This window comes from Osmerus eperlanus, chromosome 1 (assembly GCF_963692335.1).
Source record: "Osmerus eperlanus chromosome 1, fOsmEpe2.1, whole genome shotgun sequence".
NCBI lineage: Eukaryota > Metazoa > Chordata > Actinopteri > Osmeriformes > Osmeridae > Osmerus > Osmerus eperlanus.
The window spans coordinates 5,877,573-5,897,557 of NC_085018.1; the positions used below are offsets into that span (position 1 = coordinate 5,877,573).

The 19,985-nt window shown below is 42.6% G+C and overlaps 1 protein-coding gene across 3 annotated transcripts in view; it reads right to left on the bottom strand.

The window, feature by feature from the left end:
* Nucleotides 1-19,985, bottom strand: part of LOC134016951 (plexin-A1-like) — a 165,308-nt gene that overhangs the window by 46,188 nt on the left and 99,135 nt on the right. For all 3 annotated transcript variants that reach the window (XM_062456207.1, XM_062456214.1, XM_062456200.1), the window contains exons 9-10: nt 16,249-16,363; nt 4,234-4,434 (exon numbers count right to left, since the gene is read on the bottom strand). In XM_062456207.1, the coding sequence (XP_062312191.1) occupies nt 4,234-4,434; nt 16,249-16,363 (316 nt within the window). The remainder of the gene's footprint in view (nt 1-4,233; nt 4,435-16,248; nt 16,364-19,985) is intronic.

Below are 19,985 nucleotides of genomic sequence, written 5' to 3' on the forward strand. Positions count from 1 at the left end.
AAAAGACGAGAGACCAAGAGGTGGAGAAGAGAGAGAGATAGGTGTGTGAATAAGACAGTGTGGTCTCCAACTGTGTTCACTCAGTCAGCATGACCCTTCTTCTTCTGGCTGCTTCTGCACTGTTTACCAGCTCCCATGACCTCGGCACTCCCATGAGTTCACCACTAAGCTCAAAGCCTGTTTGGCCCAGGAGAGGAGGAGGTCTGGATACCATCAACACATGAAATCGGGAGATTTTGTGTTGTTTGCTTGTTACGAGAGGGTTGCAATGTGTGAGGGCGTTTGGATAGTTGTAGAAATGACACCAAATGGAAACTCAATGGGGCTGTGATTTCACTTTCTGTATTTTTCAACTATGCTAATAGATATTGTACACAAAGTAGAGTACATATAAACATACCTCAAAGACAATTTGTTTTCCAGTCACCATAACCCTTTATCCAGGAAGACTGAAGGTTAACACTTGAATAAGATTCAGACTATAATCTATCCCACAAAAGGACTGTTTTCTTTTCGATGGACACCATCTGTAGATGAAACTACTGTATGCAATATCAGTTTAAAATGTAAACTTTTTCTCCAATCTGGGCACACAGTAGATTATATATTTTATTTGCATGCCTTTTTTGTATGAGGAAGAGATTGTTACTCTTTCCCTAATTGATATTAATCCCTGAAATAGACATGTGTCATGACCTTAAACTGATATCTTACACCATACGAGGTTAATATGACAAGGTCATATTAAAGTTCCTTGGAGGGAGGAGGAAATGGTGTTACATTACATGCTGCACTATGTAAAAGATACAGTGGGTAAGGAAATTTGATCTAAAGCTGGGATTAGATCCTATTGAAGAACAGTAAATTGGCCTTGTTTGAAGATTAACAGAGGTTATAGCCGAGATGTTTAGGTGTTAACCATCCTGGAACCATAATTCTGCAGTCCATACACCGCAGAGGAAACGGTGAGCTAATGTAGACGATACAGAAACACACCAAAACAATTATCAGGGCATTCATAGTTCAAACATGGCCGGTGTACACATACACGCACACCATGCATATTGGTAAATTCATCTGTTCAAATATACATGCTAACACACACACCATTCTCTATTCATGTAGAGATGTAAGTATGGTTTTATATCTTTCCATGACCCAGGTTACAAGATGAAAGCTTCCATTTTCAATGCAATGTCCTACATGATTCATGGAAGGCAAGGCAGCAGTGAAAAGTGAGGCGAGTACATTCAAAATAAGAATCAACTTCTTGCCTCATTTTGTTCTATTAATATAAAAAAGGCCTTCATAACTATAAGGTTGTATCAAGCACAGAAGTTATCTAAATAATTAACTGATTATATTCATTCATGAGCTCAGACAAGTTTAGGCCAAACAGGTTGCTCTAGACCTTATCTATTACTGTAAGTCTTCACTACCAACAGCAGTAATAGTACAACTTACATTCCCACTCCAACTGCACACATAAACCTGAGGAAGGAGTCCAAACAGCAACAAAACTAAAAACAGCCAACTGCTACTTTCTGTATCCAGTTGAGCCATCACACAGAGAAATACAGCTTTTGGCCTTAGCTGATGAGTGCTTCTGATTAGTGCTGACTGCTACTGGAAACACTCAATAAAAAGGAGCCACTTTAGAGAGACAGTGCTGTCGCTAGGCTAATTACGCCTTCAGAAACACTGGGTATTGTAATACTGTGCTGGTACTAACGATTAGCCATCGATACCAGAATCAACATCAGGAAGCAACAGAAGCCCCTGCTAACGCTGTCAAACAATGCTAACGTTGCTTTAGTAGCATATACTCATAATGTCTTGTGTTTGTGACTTCTGTTTATCTCAGTAAAAAAATACAGGGCGCCATATGGATTCAGTCATGTGGTCATAAGAAATGTCTGAAGCACTGACTGTCCTCAGATAGAAGTGATGTATTTAATACAGTAGCCAACCAGCCAGCACCCCTAAGAACTTTCTACAGTTACCTCTACTACTCCTACCTCCTAGTTCTGCAGTTTATTCTGTTAACAGTTCATAAGCTCCTGGTTCTGTAGTTTGTTCTGTTAACAGATCATAAACTCCTGGTTTTGTGGTTGTGCTCCAGAGGCTTGGATAAACAGCTACCCAGTTAGACATACGTGAAGATAGCTCAATGAGTCATTTCATCAGCAGATGTTTGTGACCAACCGTCTACTTCAATGCCTTTATAATGTGTCATAACGTTAACAAATAATTTATAACAGGCAGAAGAGGTGGATTCTCTCTGGTAGTTGCTCATGTGGAGACACTAGCACATTGACTGGAAGGGGTAATAGACATCATCCAAATCGCACCCCAAGAAACCGGATGTGCTACGTTTGACGCCGTTGCACAAGATCACTTCTCAAACTCTAATCTGGACGGGAGATATGGATTCCCAAAGACTCCCAAAGGACTTCAGGCTCAATGCTGATGAGATTCTACTTGGGGTGTACCGAGAAGTAACAGGATTCATCTTCGTCCGTCTGGTGTTGTCCTACTTTAAGAAGCAGTCTCTAGATCAGACAGGGTTTCAAAAGCACTACAAGAGATTGGACTTTCGGACAGACATTGAAATAAATAATAACACAGGTTCTTCATTAAAAAAAGCAGTTAAAAGTGAAACTACGGTTTGTGCTTGTGAAAAATAATACACAGTGATCTCATGGTGTTTTAGTTTGAGCTAAAAAAAAGTGTGAGCGGGGGGTGTAGCTTGATGGACAATAGTTTATGCATCTTCAGTTTGCCTTGGTAAACTCAATCTCTACATCTCTTTATTATCTTTGAGATAGATGATGACTGCTAAACCCCCCGGTCCCTGTTCCGACACCTCATGAGTGACTGCACATCCGTGCAGTGGATATGTGTACGGGGTGATAGACATCAACGGTAAAAAGTTCTGTAGCTAATTCCTGGTGGCTGGTTGGCAGGCTCCCTTTCTACCTCACCTCTACTGTATCCGAGGAAAAGCAGGTTGAGAGACAGGAAGAAACTGGCTTGGATGATAAAGTGATTGGAACTACGGCTAGCCAATGAGAAAGAAACATGGTGAATCATGGTGTAAGATGGAAAAGGAGAGAAATTGGGTGCCTGCAAGAGAGCGAGAGAGAGTGCAACTGGTATAGAGAGTGTGTAGGTATAAACATGATCAATCCCATCCCGACTAGGCTCAGACAGACTTCCTCTACACATTTTCAGCCTCAGTGAAGCGCAGCGTCGCTTCTTATCATGCCGCTACTACCCCCCCTCCACAACACCAAATATCATTCCAAACCACACACCCCATGAATCCTGTAACTAGAATTCCACTACAAGCGCACAAGCACACAATAAAGAAGCACCCACCGTCCAATATTCTCGTGTACACATGTACACCGCTACATCATCCACATTTCTCACAACACAACATTCGTCCTCTCACATATTCCAACTCACTGTACAAAGGAGTAGTACAAAGGGAGGTAGACTAGAAAGCCAACTGAATCCACTTCATACCCAATCAATATGAGAAATGACACATTAGACGGGGAATGCTGCGCTGTATGGATTCAAAGGGGTAAGACTAGCAATCCGACACATTGTATGGGATTACATTTTTAGATCCTCTCTTTCAGCACAAGTGAAGCATCTCGTTGGACACCTGTCACAACAACAACGCAGTAGCATCTACCTGAACCATGACCGTGTCAACTTAGATATGCGGTCATTTATTTTGACCGTGACCACTTCTATGTCCACAACGGCACGCAGTCATTTATCTCCACTGGATCTCTAGTTGTGGAGGATGGGGAGGGAGCGGGTCATAGAAGTGCATGGTCATTTATCCGATTCTGGGCTAAAATAATACAGCCAGCACTCAGATCTCATAAAAAGAACCTTGACCCCCGAAAGGGCTTATGCTTCGGTAGTGTTGTCTACGTTGCATATTTTATATTATATACACACAGTAACATTAGTTACTCCCACAGCATGTGCATACATTTGTAGAATGACTTAAACCGACAACTTTGGCACAGGGACCACACCAATCCAAGGTGCATTTTTTTTTACCAAACAGCAACCCCGATGTCCAAGAGCAACATTTGCACAGACTAGTATAGACAAAGTAAAGAACTCGTTGCCAAATCCCCAACCCTTCTCCCAAACCACCTCTGCAACATCAGCACGTAAATCATATGTGCATAACAGGGCTCTCACCGAGGTCTTTTGGCACTGGATGCTGGTGCTGTTGAAACGCAGCGCGGTGACGCTGTACACCTCGCCCTGCACGTGGAACACACACTCGTAGTTCCTCTGGCCAGACTGAGGCTGCGGCAGGTTCTTGGCTGCCAACGTAATGGGCTTAGTCACGCCTACTGGGATGTAGATCTGGGTGGAGGGCAGGATCTGGGGGCAGTCCTGGTAAAGCGAAGTATGAGAGTGAAGAAGAGGTGGGAGAGAGAAAGAGAGAGCGGTGAGTTAACAGGGTTATACACTTGAGATGCATTAAGTAAAAACTCCATTGTGTGGTGACTGTTATGGAAACTGTTTAAAATATTTATATTCAGTTACATTGAGTAGGGATGAGATGATTAGATCATATGGACACACTTAATAGATGATCTCACTGTATCACTCGATACAACAGTCTGTTGGTTGGTAATTATGTGTGTTTTTTGCATCAATATGGTTGACCTAAAACAAGTTTGTTTGTGATGGAAACCTTTTTTCACCATCTCTGACTATGTTCTAAATCTCACACATGCACATGCTCACACTCACACAGTGAATAATTGAACACATTGTTTAAAAGAATAAGCTGTGTGCAACTAAAAAGGTCCAGATGTAAACCCATGAAAATCAATTCCTAGCAGAAGACCTCAATACCACATTGAGAAAAACATAATGAAACACATTTTTTGTTAAATGTTTGTACAAGGGCATATCAAACAGCATAAACAAACAGAATTAACAACATTTTCTTCGTTTATAATTGTTTATTGTTCAGAGGAAACAACTTCAACAATGGTCCTCCATCTTTGACTTGGTTTTATCTCCTAACCAACAAGCCCCTTTTCCTGCAGTACACCTTAAAAAAGGTCTATGTCAAACATCAGTAAATGTGCCAGCACACCCCGTAATCACATGCATGTATATACCCAAGCCTACATTTGTCTAGGCTGCCAGTAAACTGTTAAGTCCATTAGCAGTTACAGTTTGTCCCCTGAGCAGCGCAGACAATGGTGTGTTTGTTCATTAGCTTATTAGACATCCGTGTCTGAAGCCGGTCCAAGAGTTTGGCAGTTGGCGAGAGAGGGATTGCACTGGGAAGAGAGCGGGCTGACTGACAACATTGTAAATTATGAATAAGAGAGAGACGAGCGGGGGGGGGGGGGGGGGGAGAAAAGAAAGATGTCAGGATAACTGGATTGGGCAGTTTCCGTTGAAAGCGGGAAGAAAGAGATATAGATTTGGTGGACCGAAGGTGAGGAAGGGAAAAATATACCTGGATTTACCTGGTCAAAAGAAGATTGAATAAAACAAAAAATTTTAGTTTGGGTAATGAGATGAGATGATAGCGCAAAATACCATAATGGGGTGAGCAGTCGAACAGGCCAAAAGAAAGACAGACGAGAAAGAACTCGAGAAAGAACTATACAAGAAGGAGAGAGGAAGAGGTGGTAAATAAAACAGACTAACAAGCTCATCCACACCTTCTTGTGTATGCTGCCTGCATTCTAACTCCTCCCTGGCCTCTCCCAATATCTGACTTTGGTTTAGGGCAAAAGGGGATGGATCCATTCACAGTTTAAAGCGGCTACATTTTGCACGTCTCCAAACCCTTGACAACATTCCCAGTTAATTAATTGCCGTGGGCAATGGACGATTGAAAACAAAGGAGAGGGTGAAGGGAGTCTTGGCTTGGCTTGAAAAAAGTGTTAGAAACTTTGGGCTGGCGGCATTCAAGGCGTAAAAAGTAGTGCAAGCTAGAAATGTAACAGCAATCAAAAGGGATGAGCGCCGCAGACTAATACTCTGGCAAGGTTTTACTTCTATTGTTGCACTTTTGAAATAAAAGAATGATGAGACTTACTCTCGTTGGAAAGTACATTGCATTAAATGCTAGTGCAGCCCCTAGCACAGTGGTAAAACCAATGTTTTATTCATTCCGTCTATCGACTTTGCGTCAGTTTGACTGTTTTCTTGTCCTTTCTTCCTGGCACTTACCTTCCTAAACAGCATCTGTTCAGATATTGTCTCTGATGTATCCCTGCACAAAACGGGTGTCTGTTTTATCTATGCAGGCCTGTGGGGACTTTTTGTTTATTAGGTTTAAAAACAAGCGATTAAGCGTAGCAAGCACTGTTACTCAACACTATCGCTTCTCATATCATGTTTGTGATCATTTAGTTAAGGGTCTGAGTGCAATTTATATATATATATAATGTTGTCATGTAGTCAATATACGCATATACGTAAGCCACCGTTGACTGCTTAAGGACTTGAGATAGGCCACAATCTGTCCAGTTGTTTTACCAAGGTGGTATTGCTTTGATAACACAAACTGCAAACCACTCGGAACGCTTCTGTATGACTCAACCAGGGAGTAGTCTTGAACAGACCCCTTTTCTCCTGGGAAGTAGTTATCACATTACACATAAACCTGATCTAAGCATTACCAAACCCACAGAGAGAGAAAGAAAGGGTGGAATGCTGGGAAATAATGCTCACCAGAGAGATACACTGTTTTGTCGACATTTTACGACAGGTGCCAAAACAGTTCAAAGCATGCATTAAGGCTACAAAACTGCAGACTACAATGAAACAATGCTTCACCAGGGGGACTCGTTTGATGCTGTTGTTTGTTCTCTCTTTTTGTTTCTGCTCTCACACCATCTTTTGTGGATTCTTCTGTCTGTTTCAGAAAAAGTGGACCTAGGGTAGTAATGTGTGTGTGCGCATGCATGTGTGTGTGTGCTTTAGGGAGGAGGGTCTAGAGGTGAGACCCAAGGTTTTGCCACTGGGATGCTGGGTCAGTATTTCTGTGTGTGCAAAACATCTTGGATTCATAGTTAAAGTTGGTTATGGTAACATATTCTGTCACCCACAGATAGGCTACATACACAAAGCAGTATTTTCTAATGTTTTGTGTGGAGGATGGGTGGATTTATTTAGTCCTTATGATTTTTTTGTCGATTCATTACTTTCATCAGATATACCATGTTAACCATCACACCCACACAAACCCGTATACCAGAATAAGAGTATTTTTCCTTGACTTAGTTTCCTGGACAAAAAAAAACACTCAGCTGATGAGAAGAGCGGGAGAGAAAAAAATATAAACACCCACAGCTCACAGAGTCAAGTCAGCTCAAATACAGTGTGCGATTTTCTTGGCAAAAACACAAACGTGTGTTGTTCAAGTGGCGGCCGTCCAATTTCTCTACTTCTGCTCCGTGCCCGACAGTTGGTGGGTTCCCCCTATCCTGTGTTTACTCTACTTACTGTAAAGCAGCCTTACACTTTTCTGTCTATGAGTAGCTTTGTGAGATATGTTTTTGTTATTTCTTATGACAATTTAATTATCAATCAAGGTACATTCAGTTGTACAGGTACATATAAAGTAAAAATCCTCATAGGTTAATAAAATGTAAATTAAGTTGAATAATTCATGTATTTAAGATCAAATTTAAATGACGTTATAGCCAGAATATCCTGGGGGCGTTAGGTAGTTATGTATGTGCTTTCCTTTATACTGCATGTTCAATCCAATGGTGATCCAACTTCAGACTGTTCAACGGGAATTACAGTTCTGTGTAAAAGGTACAAACACGGAATGGGGGGGTCATTGTTGTACCAGCATTAAGCCGTGAGTGAAAGGGTAGTCAGAGAGCTGAATCGAGGGAAAGCAGACATGGCGGGACTAAACACACTAGATGCCGACATCGCACCTCTGATTCCGGAACGCTGCCATGCTCTGTACAATCACACATGCGGCGCTTTGTTTGGTTCAGTGTAAAAAAGCAAAGCAGACATAATGAGGGGTCATCATTACGTCAATGTTGCGGGTCTGCTGTTTAAAAAAGGGCTATTGTTGCATATGACTGAGCTCGAACTGTGCAATGCAATTTCCTGTATGATTCACAAAATAACTAAAAGGATTTCATATGAACTTTATTTATATTACTTTGTCTCTCTGCATCTATCAAACAAAACAAGTGTAGAGCAGCGGAGGATGATCATTCCTTGCAGGTGAGCAGAAAACCCACATTAACACCAGCCGACCATACAAAAAAGTAAGTGTGGTGTGAGAGAGGGAGAGCTAGAGAGGGAGAATATTTAAATAAATAAACAATCAAGTTCAGAGGCTCAGAAGCTGACAAGATATTAATAAATAAAGCTCCAAAAACATTGCGCATATATAATGAGGAATCTGTCTGGCCACGGTGGATTTTTAAGACCAATCCATCCATAATTAATTACCTCTCTTGATGTGCAGAATATAGATCAGGGGAAAGGAGGAAAAAAATAACATGCTAAATAATTTAAAAAAGACGGAATGCTTGGGAGACCAGATAGGTTAAGACCACAGAGTAGGGATATTACTAACAAACCAGGAACAGTGTGTAAGGTCCATGCACGATGAAAGGTTACTCAATTCTATGTGGTGACAACACATGTGATCGTGTATGTGTCACAGGCCTGACACAGCTTTGACCATTTAAATTTTTCCTGAGCCTAGGGCAATGGGCTTTACAGTCTCTAGCTAGCATTGCAGTCGCAGGACCATAACCCAAGAACAAACAGTTATGAAACTGGTGGGATTAAGGCCATTTGGAGAACCTGTTTTAGAATGAAATAACTATACAGTCGGGTTTGCCCCAACAGTTTTTAATAGGGTGTCCTCCATGCTGTTGCAGTGTGTGTGCGTACACATGCATGCCTGCGTGCGCCTGTGACCCTGTGTAAGTGGACAATTAAATTGGTGAGTATAAGCGTGTGTGCCCTTTACGTAATACATGCACATATGTGTTTCAATACTTCTGCGTGTGTGTGTGTCTGTACGAGTTGCTTCCTTCTTCCTCAGCCCCCCCTCCCTAGTCCTGGTAGATGTTTTAGGGGGAGCAGCTGAAGTAGTCTCATTAAGCTGCTGCTCTCTGAGGGAGACACACAGATTGGGGTAGAGGGGAACGGGGTGGGGGTGGGGGGGACGAAACAACTTAATAAGCTAGAAACATGAGCGGAATGGAGGAGAGCAGAGACCGAGAGAGCGCATAAAACAAGAGAAACTTTGAGGGATTCCAGGATTGTCCGCCCACTCCCTCGTTTTCCACCCTTGCTACCTCAAACAAGAAAAAGAAAAAAGAGAGCAGGATAGAGAGCCGAGAGGGAAAGAGTCTGGCAGTAAGAGCAGACAGGCACTCATATCTGAGCTATGAAGGTATGCTGTGCAAAGGAAAGATGATTCAAAGATGATTTTGTCTAAGGCGTGGCTCCACCAGCCTATGTTATGATGGTAGCATAATGGTATTTGAACAGTTGTTGTTTATAGGACACATGAGGTGTGAGTCGTTTGAAAGGTTTCCTTTTGAACAAAGATAATCAAGCTACTTTAAATATGAACTGTTTTGAGAACAGAGAAAAAACTGAATTTAAGAGGGAAGATCAACGCTAAAGAAAATGTTATGTTTAAGTGTGTATGTTGCTTACACAGTATTGTTGTTCCCACATATGAGTAGCCTTTCCCTGTTTCCATTAGGGATTAGTTAGTATCAGCACAGGCTTCATGATGAAATAAACCGTGTTTAGATTCTGAACATGGCAGAGTGGGCTAGAGACCCTCCGCGAGACAGAGCAGTACAAAATGGTGCCATTACACACTTTGTCTCCTAATCCATTCCCTTCTTTTTTTCGTCTTTCAGTTTTCCTTTTCTTTATCCACCCTCTCCTTCTCTGACACTTCCTTTTCTCTCTGAGAATGCAATATTTATCTGTACTCTCCATTAGGAGGGCTGACTGGGAGGCTGGTGGAAATGAAGATTTAATACTGTCTGAATAATAAAAACGACAGAGATCTGAGACTGACACACACACACGCAAGATATTTTTCTCTCACACACACAGCCTGGGAACCCTGTTCAATCTCCCCATCACTAAGCCTATGTATGTGTCTGTGTGAGTGTGTGTGTCTACCATTCATAACATTGCTTCTGACATTCACTTTGACACGCTTTTAATTTGAGTTAGAACAGTTTGTCCACTTGGGCCCTCAAGGTTAGGGATGCTGAAGCCTTTACAGAATGCCAGCAGGCACTTGGCATCGCCCAGGTGGAACATTACATTCAAAAAGGACTTGAGCCAAGCTACCTACTGCCAATATAGAAGTTGACAACGACTTTAATGAAAATAAAAATTATTCTCAATGTCATGGACCTAGTGAAACACAAAAACCCCAAACATTGGGCTGGTTCTCCATCTTTATAGTGTGTGACAGACTTGACAACCTAACCTTGTGTTCTGGACAAGGGCCCTGTTTAAGCTTGCTATCCTTCTGGTACCTTATGTTCACTGTATTCAAGCCGGTTGCCAGGTTTTGCTACTTTCAAGCAAAAAAAAAAAAAATGCATTAGAGCTTAAGTGTGCGCATTCATCTTTTTTGGAGCTTCTCCACTCTATCACACGAAAAAGAAAATGTAGGGGGAGGAGGACGAGAAAGAATAAGATGTGCTAGGGGACAGCAGGACTCAAAATAAACTAGTGTGTTAACCTGATGCATTCATGGTCTGCGTGGAAAAGCATACTTGAAGCTCAAAAACGTACAACTACATCACACGGCACAATGGTAATATGCTGTAAATTTTTGTCAACAAACAATGTTGTCAACCACTAATATTTTTGTGGCCTGCACCAAAAGTGTAGAAAAATGGAAAGAAAAAAAGGAAAAACGGGACAAAACAGGTAGAAATACGCTAGTATGCCAAACACTCTTCGAAAAGTTTCAAGAAAGTCTGGATGGCTTTTTAAAAGTGGTTGGTTAGAGGTTAGTTTTGCAGTGAAGACTGCCATACTGAAAAGAAAGGTTAACAAGGAGGAGTCTGCGTGGTTATGGTCTGGTTGCGGTCCAAGTTGCTGCAAAGCATAGCTTGGTTAGCTCGCCGTCACCTCTGTGTCCTCCCTCCCTCACTCACTCCATCCACCCCCCACCCCACTCACTCCATCCATCCCCTGCCCCCCCCCCCCCACACACACACACACACACACATAATCTTTTGAGAACATTTGGAAAATAAATTACATCATTCAGAAAATGCAATCTGCCTGGCTTGTTATTGCCCTTTCTCCATTACTCTCTCTCACTCTCTCTTACTTTCTTTTGTTCTCTCCCATTCCCTTTCACGGCCACATCTGGTCTCAATTAAAGCAACTCTGACCGACTTTGGCTTCACTTTGTCGCGCAGGGCGTTGAAGGAGCTGAATTGTAAGGGATCCCCTAGAGAGGATGAAGGAGGACTAGAGATGGTCTCTTCCTCTCCCCCACTCATCCCTCCCCTTTTCCTGGGATTATATTTTATTAAACATGGCTCAGGCATGTCTCCTTCCCTTAATGAAAGGCAAGGACATATAAGAGGGATTGGGGGGGGGGTTGTATGTGTGTGCATGTTTGGGACAGAGAGACAGAGACAGGTAGAAAAAGGAAGGATTAGTAGGTTGTGAATCTTGCATAAGAAAAGGAAGAAGTAGAAAAGCTAGAAAGGAGAATGATGCAAGGAAGAGGGACATATTAAATAAAGAGAAAAAGTAGAAGTAGAAAAAACAGTAGAGATGGGACAGAGGACAATTTTAAGATCTGAATGGAGAGAGAGCGAGCAATGGAAGGAGAGGATAAAAATAAAATGGAGTTTAAAGGAAGCGAAAAGAATAAGGGAAAGAGTGACAGGCCTACACAAACTCCCGACTCGGTGCAGAGCTTTGATTCATGATCTAATTAGCGGCAATGAGCTGCAGATTGTTGTTTTATCATGGAGGCAACGGACACGCCTCTAATGGTTATAAATGACAAATAGGGGTATGGAGACGTGAGGAGAAGTGTCCTGGAAGACTAGACTGGATGGGCAGAGGAAGACAGGATGTGCGGCGTGAAGGGGGTGGGGGGAGGGAGGAAGAGCGAAGATGGAGTAAGACATTTACATTTTACGTTTAGTCATTTAGCAGACGCTCTTATCCAGAGCGACTTACAGTAAGTACAGGGACATTCCCCCCGAGGCAAGTAGGGTGAAGTGCCTTGCCCAAGGACACAACGTCATTTGGCACGGACGGGAATCGAACCAACAACCTTCTGATTAACAGCCCGACTCCCTAACCGCTCAGCCATCTGACCCCCCCAAGAGAGAGAGAGAAATAAAATAAAAACTATGGTAAAAGGTAAAATGGGTAAAATGAGGGAAGGTGAGGGACAAGGACAGTTATGCATGTGTGTGAGAAAGAGAGAGAGAGAGAGAGAGCGAGAGAGAGCGAGAGGAAGACAGAGGAAGAGAGAAAGAGAGAGAAAAAGAGAAAAGGGATATTATGGAGTGATATATATGCTCAGAGGAGGGGGGAGAGGCGTGCATATTACTCGGTCCCCCTCTGGCTCTCCTGCACTGGTTGTGCTTTGCTCTGATAAGACTCAGAGGCAGGCGTCTGCACACGCGCGCACACACACACACACACACGAGTGGTAAAGAGGGGGGCATCCTCTCTGGATATTATAGGCCAAGGCCAGTGCTGGGGGGGCTCATTGTGTGTGTGTCTGGGTTTGAGTCTGCTGTACAGTGTCTGGGTAACAGCCAGGGCCAACACAGTGCCAAAATGTCACGCTGTGGAGCCTCCACACTAGAAGTAAATTAGCCAGACAAGCCGTGTGTGTTTGCGTAAGCGCAAATCTGCATGTGTACTATGCATGGGATTATTTTACTATGCGTGGATTGGAGGACAGATAGGAGTCCTTTGCTAATGATGATGTCTAGGGAAAATGTGTCACACTAACTTTTCTTTCAGTGGATATTTTCTCTGGACTCTAAACAAGGATTTCAGTGTAATCCTTAACAGTGGTATGTGTGCAAATGTAAGCATTATCTTTTGTTGGAATCTGTATGCAAGTGTACGTATATGCACATGTTTTTGTTTGTTTACAGGTATACTTTGTGTGTCCTGTGTGTCAGCCAGCCGTATCCAATTCTCTAAAACATGAGTGCATCACCAGGCGTAGTCAGAGGGAACTGAGGGATGGAGGGAGGGAAATGAATGGAGTGACACCATTTAACCATATGTGCATTCAGCCATAAGGGTATACCAAGGAGGAAAAACAGGGTGTTGAATTTATGAGAACAAGTTAAATGTTCACCACCAGAGTTATACATTCCATTGCACGGCGAGATTGGGGAAAATAATAAAACATGCTGGCTCTTGGATGAACAAGATGCATATACAGATGATGACTGAGTCAGTCTCAAAAGTCTACCCATAACTCGTTACTCTCCTTGTTTCCTCTCTCATTGCCTCTCTCTCAAAAGGAATTAAGTTAAATTTGGAGTGTGTAAAAGGTAATGAGGAATCACCATCAAAAGAGAAAGAGTGAAAGAGTAAGTTGGTCACAGAGTCCTTCTTTCTTTTCCTTCCTTTCCTTCTTGCTTTCATTCCTCTCCAAAGTAACACTTACCCAAGCAATTTTCCACCTGGTTGCATCTAATGTGTATCTTTGTTTGCTGCGCTGTCGGAGGCCATGTTGATTTATGCATATTTGATTTGTATATGTCAGTCATTACATTTCCCTGGCTTATTCTCTCACAGGCTCAGACCCCAAGTAAACAAATGAGAATTTTCTTTTTAAGGGGTTCCGATCCATTGTAAGTTTTTGGTTTGTTTATTTTGTGTTTCATGACAGAGAGAGAGCAAAAGAGAAAGAGAGAGACAGAAAGAGAAATAGAAAGCAAACAAGCGAGGAAGAGTATTTCAACTACATTCCTTTAACCAATTAATGAGCTCATTAACGTCAATGTCAAGAAAAAAATGAAACACACTAAGTCCCTGCAATTTACTTTGATACATTTTTCTACAGGCCATTAGAATGATGAAAACTGCATGTTATCCCATGACAGACAAAGTCAATCTTTTTGTGAAGACTTGAGAAATGACACACTAGACTCACTTGTCATAGGAAGGAAAAGTGAACATTTAAATGGCTCTTTGGACCAGCGTCCGCTGAAGGGATTGGTTTCTACAGGGGTAACAGTGTTTGCATGCAAACCTTTCCTTGGTAATAACCATTGTAATACTAACCATGTTAGATCTGCCGCACTTACACTGTACAATTCTGTATGTCTCTTTGGATAAAAATGTCTGCTAAGCATCATTGTGCATTCAGGCCACAGAGTGTTGACACGCAAGCAGATGCTGCCAATCTAAGCTAGCTCTGCCACAAGAAAAAATAAATAAAGAGTGCACACAGACACACATACACCCCACAAACTTAGACAAAACACCAAGAGTGAAGTAGACACACAGCCTGGGGCAGCTAGGTAATACAGAAGACAGAGAAATGCATGTATGGCAGGATCAACACACAAACCAGCAAGGTAAACAACAGCTGGCGCTGCTGTGTGTGCTTGTCTGTACACTTACATATTCAAACAAGGAAACGATTAACCTGGGAAAGCACAAACACATATGTTTGTATTGCTATTCTTGTGAGGACTCACAATTCAGTCCCATTTAAAATACTATTTACTCCTAGCCATAATCCTTATCTTAACCTTAACCCTTAACAACTAATCTGAACCCAAAAGCTAAACCCTACCAAGAAACTGTCCCCACAAGTTCACATTGTTCATGTTTTATTATTCTAGAAGGGAATTCTCTGGCCCACAAGGATACACAGAGGATGCCATAAGGTATATAGGAGGAGGCTTGACCCTTCAACAATAGAAGCCAATCACAGTATAGAAGAAGGGGAGAAAGAAAGAGAGTCTGGTGGGGGTCACAAACACCCAGAACAAATGGAAATGGCATCCAGGACTGTGATGATAAATGACTGTGTGTGTGTGTGTGTGTGTGTGTGTAAGCGTGCATGCGCGTGTGTGTTGAGAATGCACAAGAATCTATGCTGTGGGTGTGATTGAAAAACAGAAAAAGAGTATTTATGAGTGTGTGTGCGTGTGTCACGGTGACGATGATGGATTCCTTCTCGGAGCATGTGGTTGGTGGGCTCCGCGGCAGACATCGTAGCAACCAAAGTCTCTCCTTACCCACATGTCACTCCCAAGTAGGTTTCCCATACCACCACCACACACCCCTCCTCCGCCAAATCTCGTCACCATGTCCCAATATCATATTATTATATATATGTATATATAGGTATTAAGCATTCCATCATATTTCAATTTCACACTTGTTTGTTGTGGGCACCACAAAATTAATCAAATGAATACAAACATTATTGGCTCTTAACCTTTTCTCAATTCCTCTTTGCCGTTCAATCACTGCAGGCCTTTCCTGTTTATCGGTCCGTCCCCCCAAGTTCCCCTCGGCTCCAAACATGCTAGCCAGCGTTCTCCCCATGTCTTCCAGATGGGAGCGCTAATCGCTAATCCTTTAGCATTTGCTCTCTGAGGCATGAATGCTGTCTTTGGTGTGGAGAGCGAAGCTAAGGCTAACCGTGCTAACTGCCACGGTCTGGGGAAGAGATAAAAGTGCAGAGTGCGTGAAACTGGATGGAGGTTGGCCAATTAATTAAAGGTCCACATGTGGCAGTAGTTTGTGTATGTGTGTGTACATCTGTACGTGTGTGCATGTTGTTGCTTGCGTATGTGCTTGTGTTTGTGCCCACTTGCCATTCCACTGTACAATGGTCAATGCCTGATCTATTCGTTTTTATGTTAATGTAACATTTGTCGAACAAGCAGGCATTTCCATAGCACTTAATTCATTCAGCTCCCTGATGAACGGGGGGGGAAAGAGTAATGGTGGTATACAAGGCACTGTCCTGGTGACAACACAATGCCACACCAGTGACAAGCGATAGAACCGGAGTGACACAAAAGAGTTTGTGTTGTACACAATGTGAACAGTGAAATGAAGCATGCCAGCTAAGCCAATACCTGAACGCAGGCAAGGCCAATCCCTGAACACCTCCAAGGCAGGAGGTAGAAAAGGGGTGGTAGATTGCTCTGGAAGGGGACAGGAAGCAACACTCACCTCGGACACGTTAACCCGGCCTTCCTGGAAGGAGCAGTCATTGGCGTTCTGGGTGCACATGTGGCGGTACTTGCACCAGTGACATGGGAATGAGCCGTTCACGCATGAGAGGCACCTGGAGGGGATGGGACGGGGAGAATGAGAGATTTATAATAGGAGTTTCAGGGTGAGGATGAGAGAAAGGAGTTACAGTATCATTATACTTTTTTCTTTATTGAATACACATGTACAGACAGACTTGTTTCTTTCACTTTAGTCACTTTTCATTATAATTTTTTTACCATTCCTTATAGCTCCTGGCTCCCAATAGTCCGAGGGTACACACACACACTGGTCCCTGACATTATCAATTTACCCATTCTTCTTTTTGTGCTAATCTCCACTCTTCTGTACCTGTGCTGGCTTTGCCTTGTTTTCTCTGTGACTCTCTCAACATCCCTCTCTCCATTCCAAAACCTTTTTATTCCCTCTCACTCTTTCTTTATATTTCTCACTCACTCCCTCTAGTTCCTTAAAAAAAAAGGCATGTCTTTGTCTAAAGCCCCTTTCATCTTCTGGATAAGAGCGCCCCTCCATTTAAATTCACCTGCTTTATCCCCGCCTGTAAAGGTGTTGAGTGATGAGGGAAACAGGGAGCGGGAGAGTGGAGACAGAGAGAAAGGGAGAGATCTAAAGCAGGTGGAGGTCCCAGTGAGAGGTGGAGGCGCCAGGTATTATGGGAGAGAACGCGGGAGAGGTGGGGAGAGAAACAGAGTAGGGGAGACGTAGCCGTGGGGGTCTCACTGTAGATGTCTCATGGGGGAGAGGTAATGAGGGGGAGTATGGGATTGTCAGGTGTGTGTGTGTGTGTGATGGGATGGTGTGTGTGTGTGAGAGAGGGAAACAAAGAGATATAGCTAGATATACAGTACAGTCAGATATAGATAGACGTGTTGTGGACATTACATATTGGATATATTAAAACTGATTACACAAATGCTGTGGAAGAGTAAGCGCCTATTAGCAGTCTGTCAGTCTCTTCATACAGTATAGTATTGTACCAACAATATCCTTACTACCGTATCAATGTATACCTGTTTATATCTACTCACATTTTGGCTAAACCATGCGATTAGAACTCAGCTTAGTGGTTTAGCATACATTTTCTAATTAGCATCAACATGATGATTGGGCAACACAAAACCACGATCATTGCAGAATCAAAGACCAGCTAATTTCCCGCAACATCTGTAAAGTCTTAATTGACCACTCTCCAAACCAAATATCTCCCAATGAGCACCACATAGTTTGACTGTGCAAATGGTATTTCAAATTCTTCTTCGTGTCACCCCACCCCCTCGAGATCCGCATGAAAAAGGAGGTGATCCAAATCCATCAAGCCAGACACAGATTTATTTGGATCAATTAGGAGCACTCGTTTGTTAGGTGCGCTCTTTAAGTGATCGTTTTCAGCCAAGACCCCCTTCCTCTTGCCTTTTGCTAAGATCAGAGGCTCTGGTTTAATTCAATCCCTCCACCGCTTTAATTGACCAATTTAGCATTGTGCTGAGAGAAGCTGTCCATTTAGAATGAGCGATGGGCAGCTAAGGAAATAACGGGCCTCTTAATCCTGATGTAAAGACCAAGTGGGAAATTTGTCTGTGTGGAAAACAAAGGAGTGGAGTGGGGGTGATTAAGCTAAGATAGGGTAGGCTAGGATGCGTTGCATCTACAATTGATTGAGAGTGTTTTTGTTGGGTGGGGAAAAATAGCAATATCTAAACAGTAATAAGGCATAAAACATTGATCATGCTCTTCATGCCAGCGCTAGAAGGGGATAGCTAACTACATTAAATCGTAGATTTGTATTTCAAGTAAAAATATCGACGTTCCCTTTCATTGTTTAGGTTGGGGAACTTGACGATGACCCGTTTTGGAATAACAAACACTGTCCTTTGTGTCGAGCCAAGATAAGAAGCTTCTAGAATACAAGACAGCAATCCACTCTGCACAGTTGGGTGCCCGATCAAGCACAAGCTAGTCCTTGATCCCCTGGAGGCCCGAAGTAAATGAACACTGGTCAGATGTACGCGTTTACTAGGCGTTAATCCAATTTTTTCATCTCATATTTATGTAAAATCAGTGTCTCATCTTTGATATAATGAGCAAAACATCAGCATGGAAGGACCCCCTACTACCCCCTCCCACAAGGAAGACATAAGCGAATCCATACATAATTGGATGGGGATACCTGCTACTGTCCCATGCACCAAAGGCCATTTTGGGACCCACATTTGGAGACTGTCTACCACTAACTTCTTTGGTCTTTTGAAGGTCTCCTTCTGTGTAGCCCCTGGTGACACTGGGACTGTTTGGGGAAACCCACGGTTCCTTTTCTTCTGCTAGAAGTAGGGCCTCTTTCTATGGACCCCCTGGTAACCTCTCTGAAGAAACCCCCCGCCCTTGTTAATATCTGATACTACACCCACCACTGTTACTACATCGAGCATGCCCCTTAGCTGCTCAAAGATCATCACTGCTTGTGTAGCCATATTCCCCACGCTTAGAATGCTAATGCTAATTTAATCCTTTCACATTGAAATGCTAATTGTGCCAATCTAACCATAGCGGCTGTGTTTTTTTTTGCCGGTCTGCACACAATAGAGTGTGATTTATCTTCTTTCTTTAGCCTTTGTGGGTGTTTAGAATCTCCTTCAGAGGTGTGTATGATGGGATTATTTGGTTAAATACTGCCTACTCAATTTCAACCGAGTGGCACTTGAAGGTGTAAATATTGGCTAAACTGTACCATTATGCAAACCTATCGTTTGGGAAGCTGTTGTCCACTTGGAAGCATGGCTCAAGGTCTGGAAGTGTGTGTGTCCACCCGAACATAAAGGCCAAGAATAACAGACCTTTTTAGGAAACTCGCATAGAAGAGAGTCAAAAGAGGAAAATTGAAAAAAAATGTTCATACTGTGGCACACACCACTATTTTTATGTCAGGAAAGGCACTTCAAAACCTCTCTGCTTTTTTTTCTCCTGTTCATTCTTTCCCTCTGAAGTCCTTGCAAGTGTTCTCCTCCATCGTCATACCGCACTTCTGCTCCATGCATCACCAACAAAATTAATAACACAATCTCTTTTGCGCTGTCTCTGCGGACTGATTTAAATGCGAAGGACCCTCAGTCACACAATAAATGACCCAGTCAGTACCTGGACAAAATTAACCGCAGTGGGCAAAAAAGTGCAGAAAGCACTTCAGACTGGCCCACAGAGATATCAAACCCCACTTCACTGCAAGACTATCTACCTAGTTTTAACAAATTGCAAATGGGGATAGAGGGAAAGAAGGGGGGATATGGAAATATTTAATTAAGAAGTAATCATGGCCGTGGGTGATTTTCTATTTCAATCTCCCCGCCCTTAACTGAAACAGCGGGATTTCTAATTAGATTAATATTTCTATGCAAATGTATGGTATTTAAATAAATAAACAAATAAAATAGTTTAAAAGATGTGAGGCAAGACATAATCAGTTAAGTAAATATGAGGGGAGGGCTTTGTGTGTTTTTGGGTGTGCAGGGGTGTGGGGGCGTACATGTGGGTGTATGGTGTATGTAGATACAATATCCATATGGCTTTTCGACACTGAGCTCTCTTTCGAATACTGCATGGGGGAATCGCAATTGCCATATGCAGATAACTGGGAGATTTATTCACGAGAGGACGAATACAAAAGAGTTATAACAATGTCA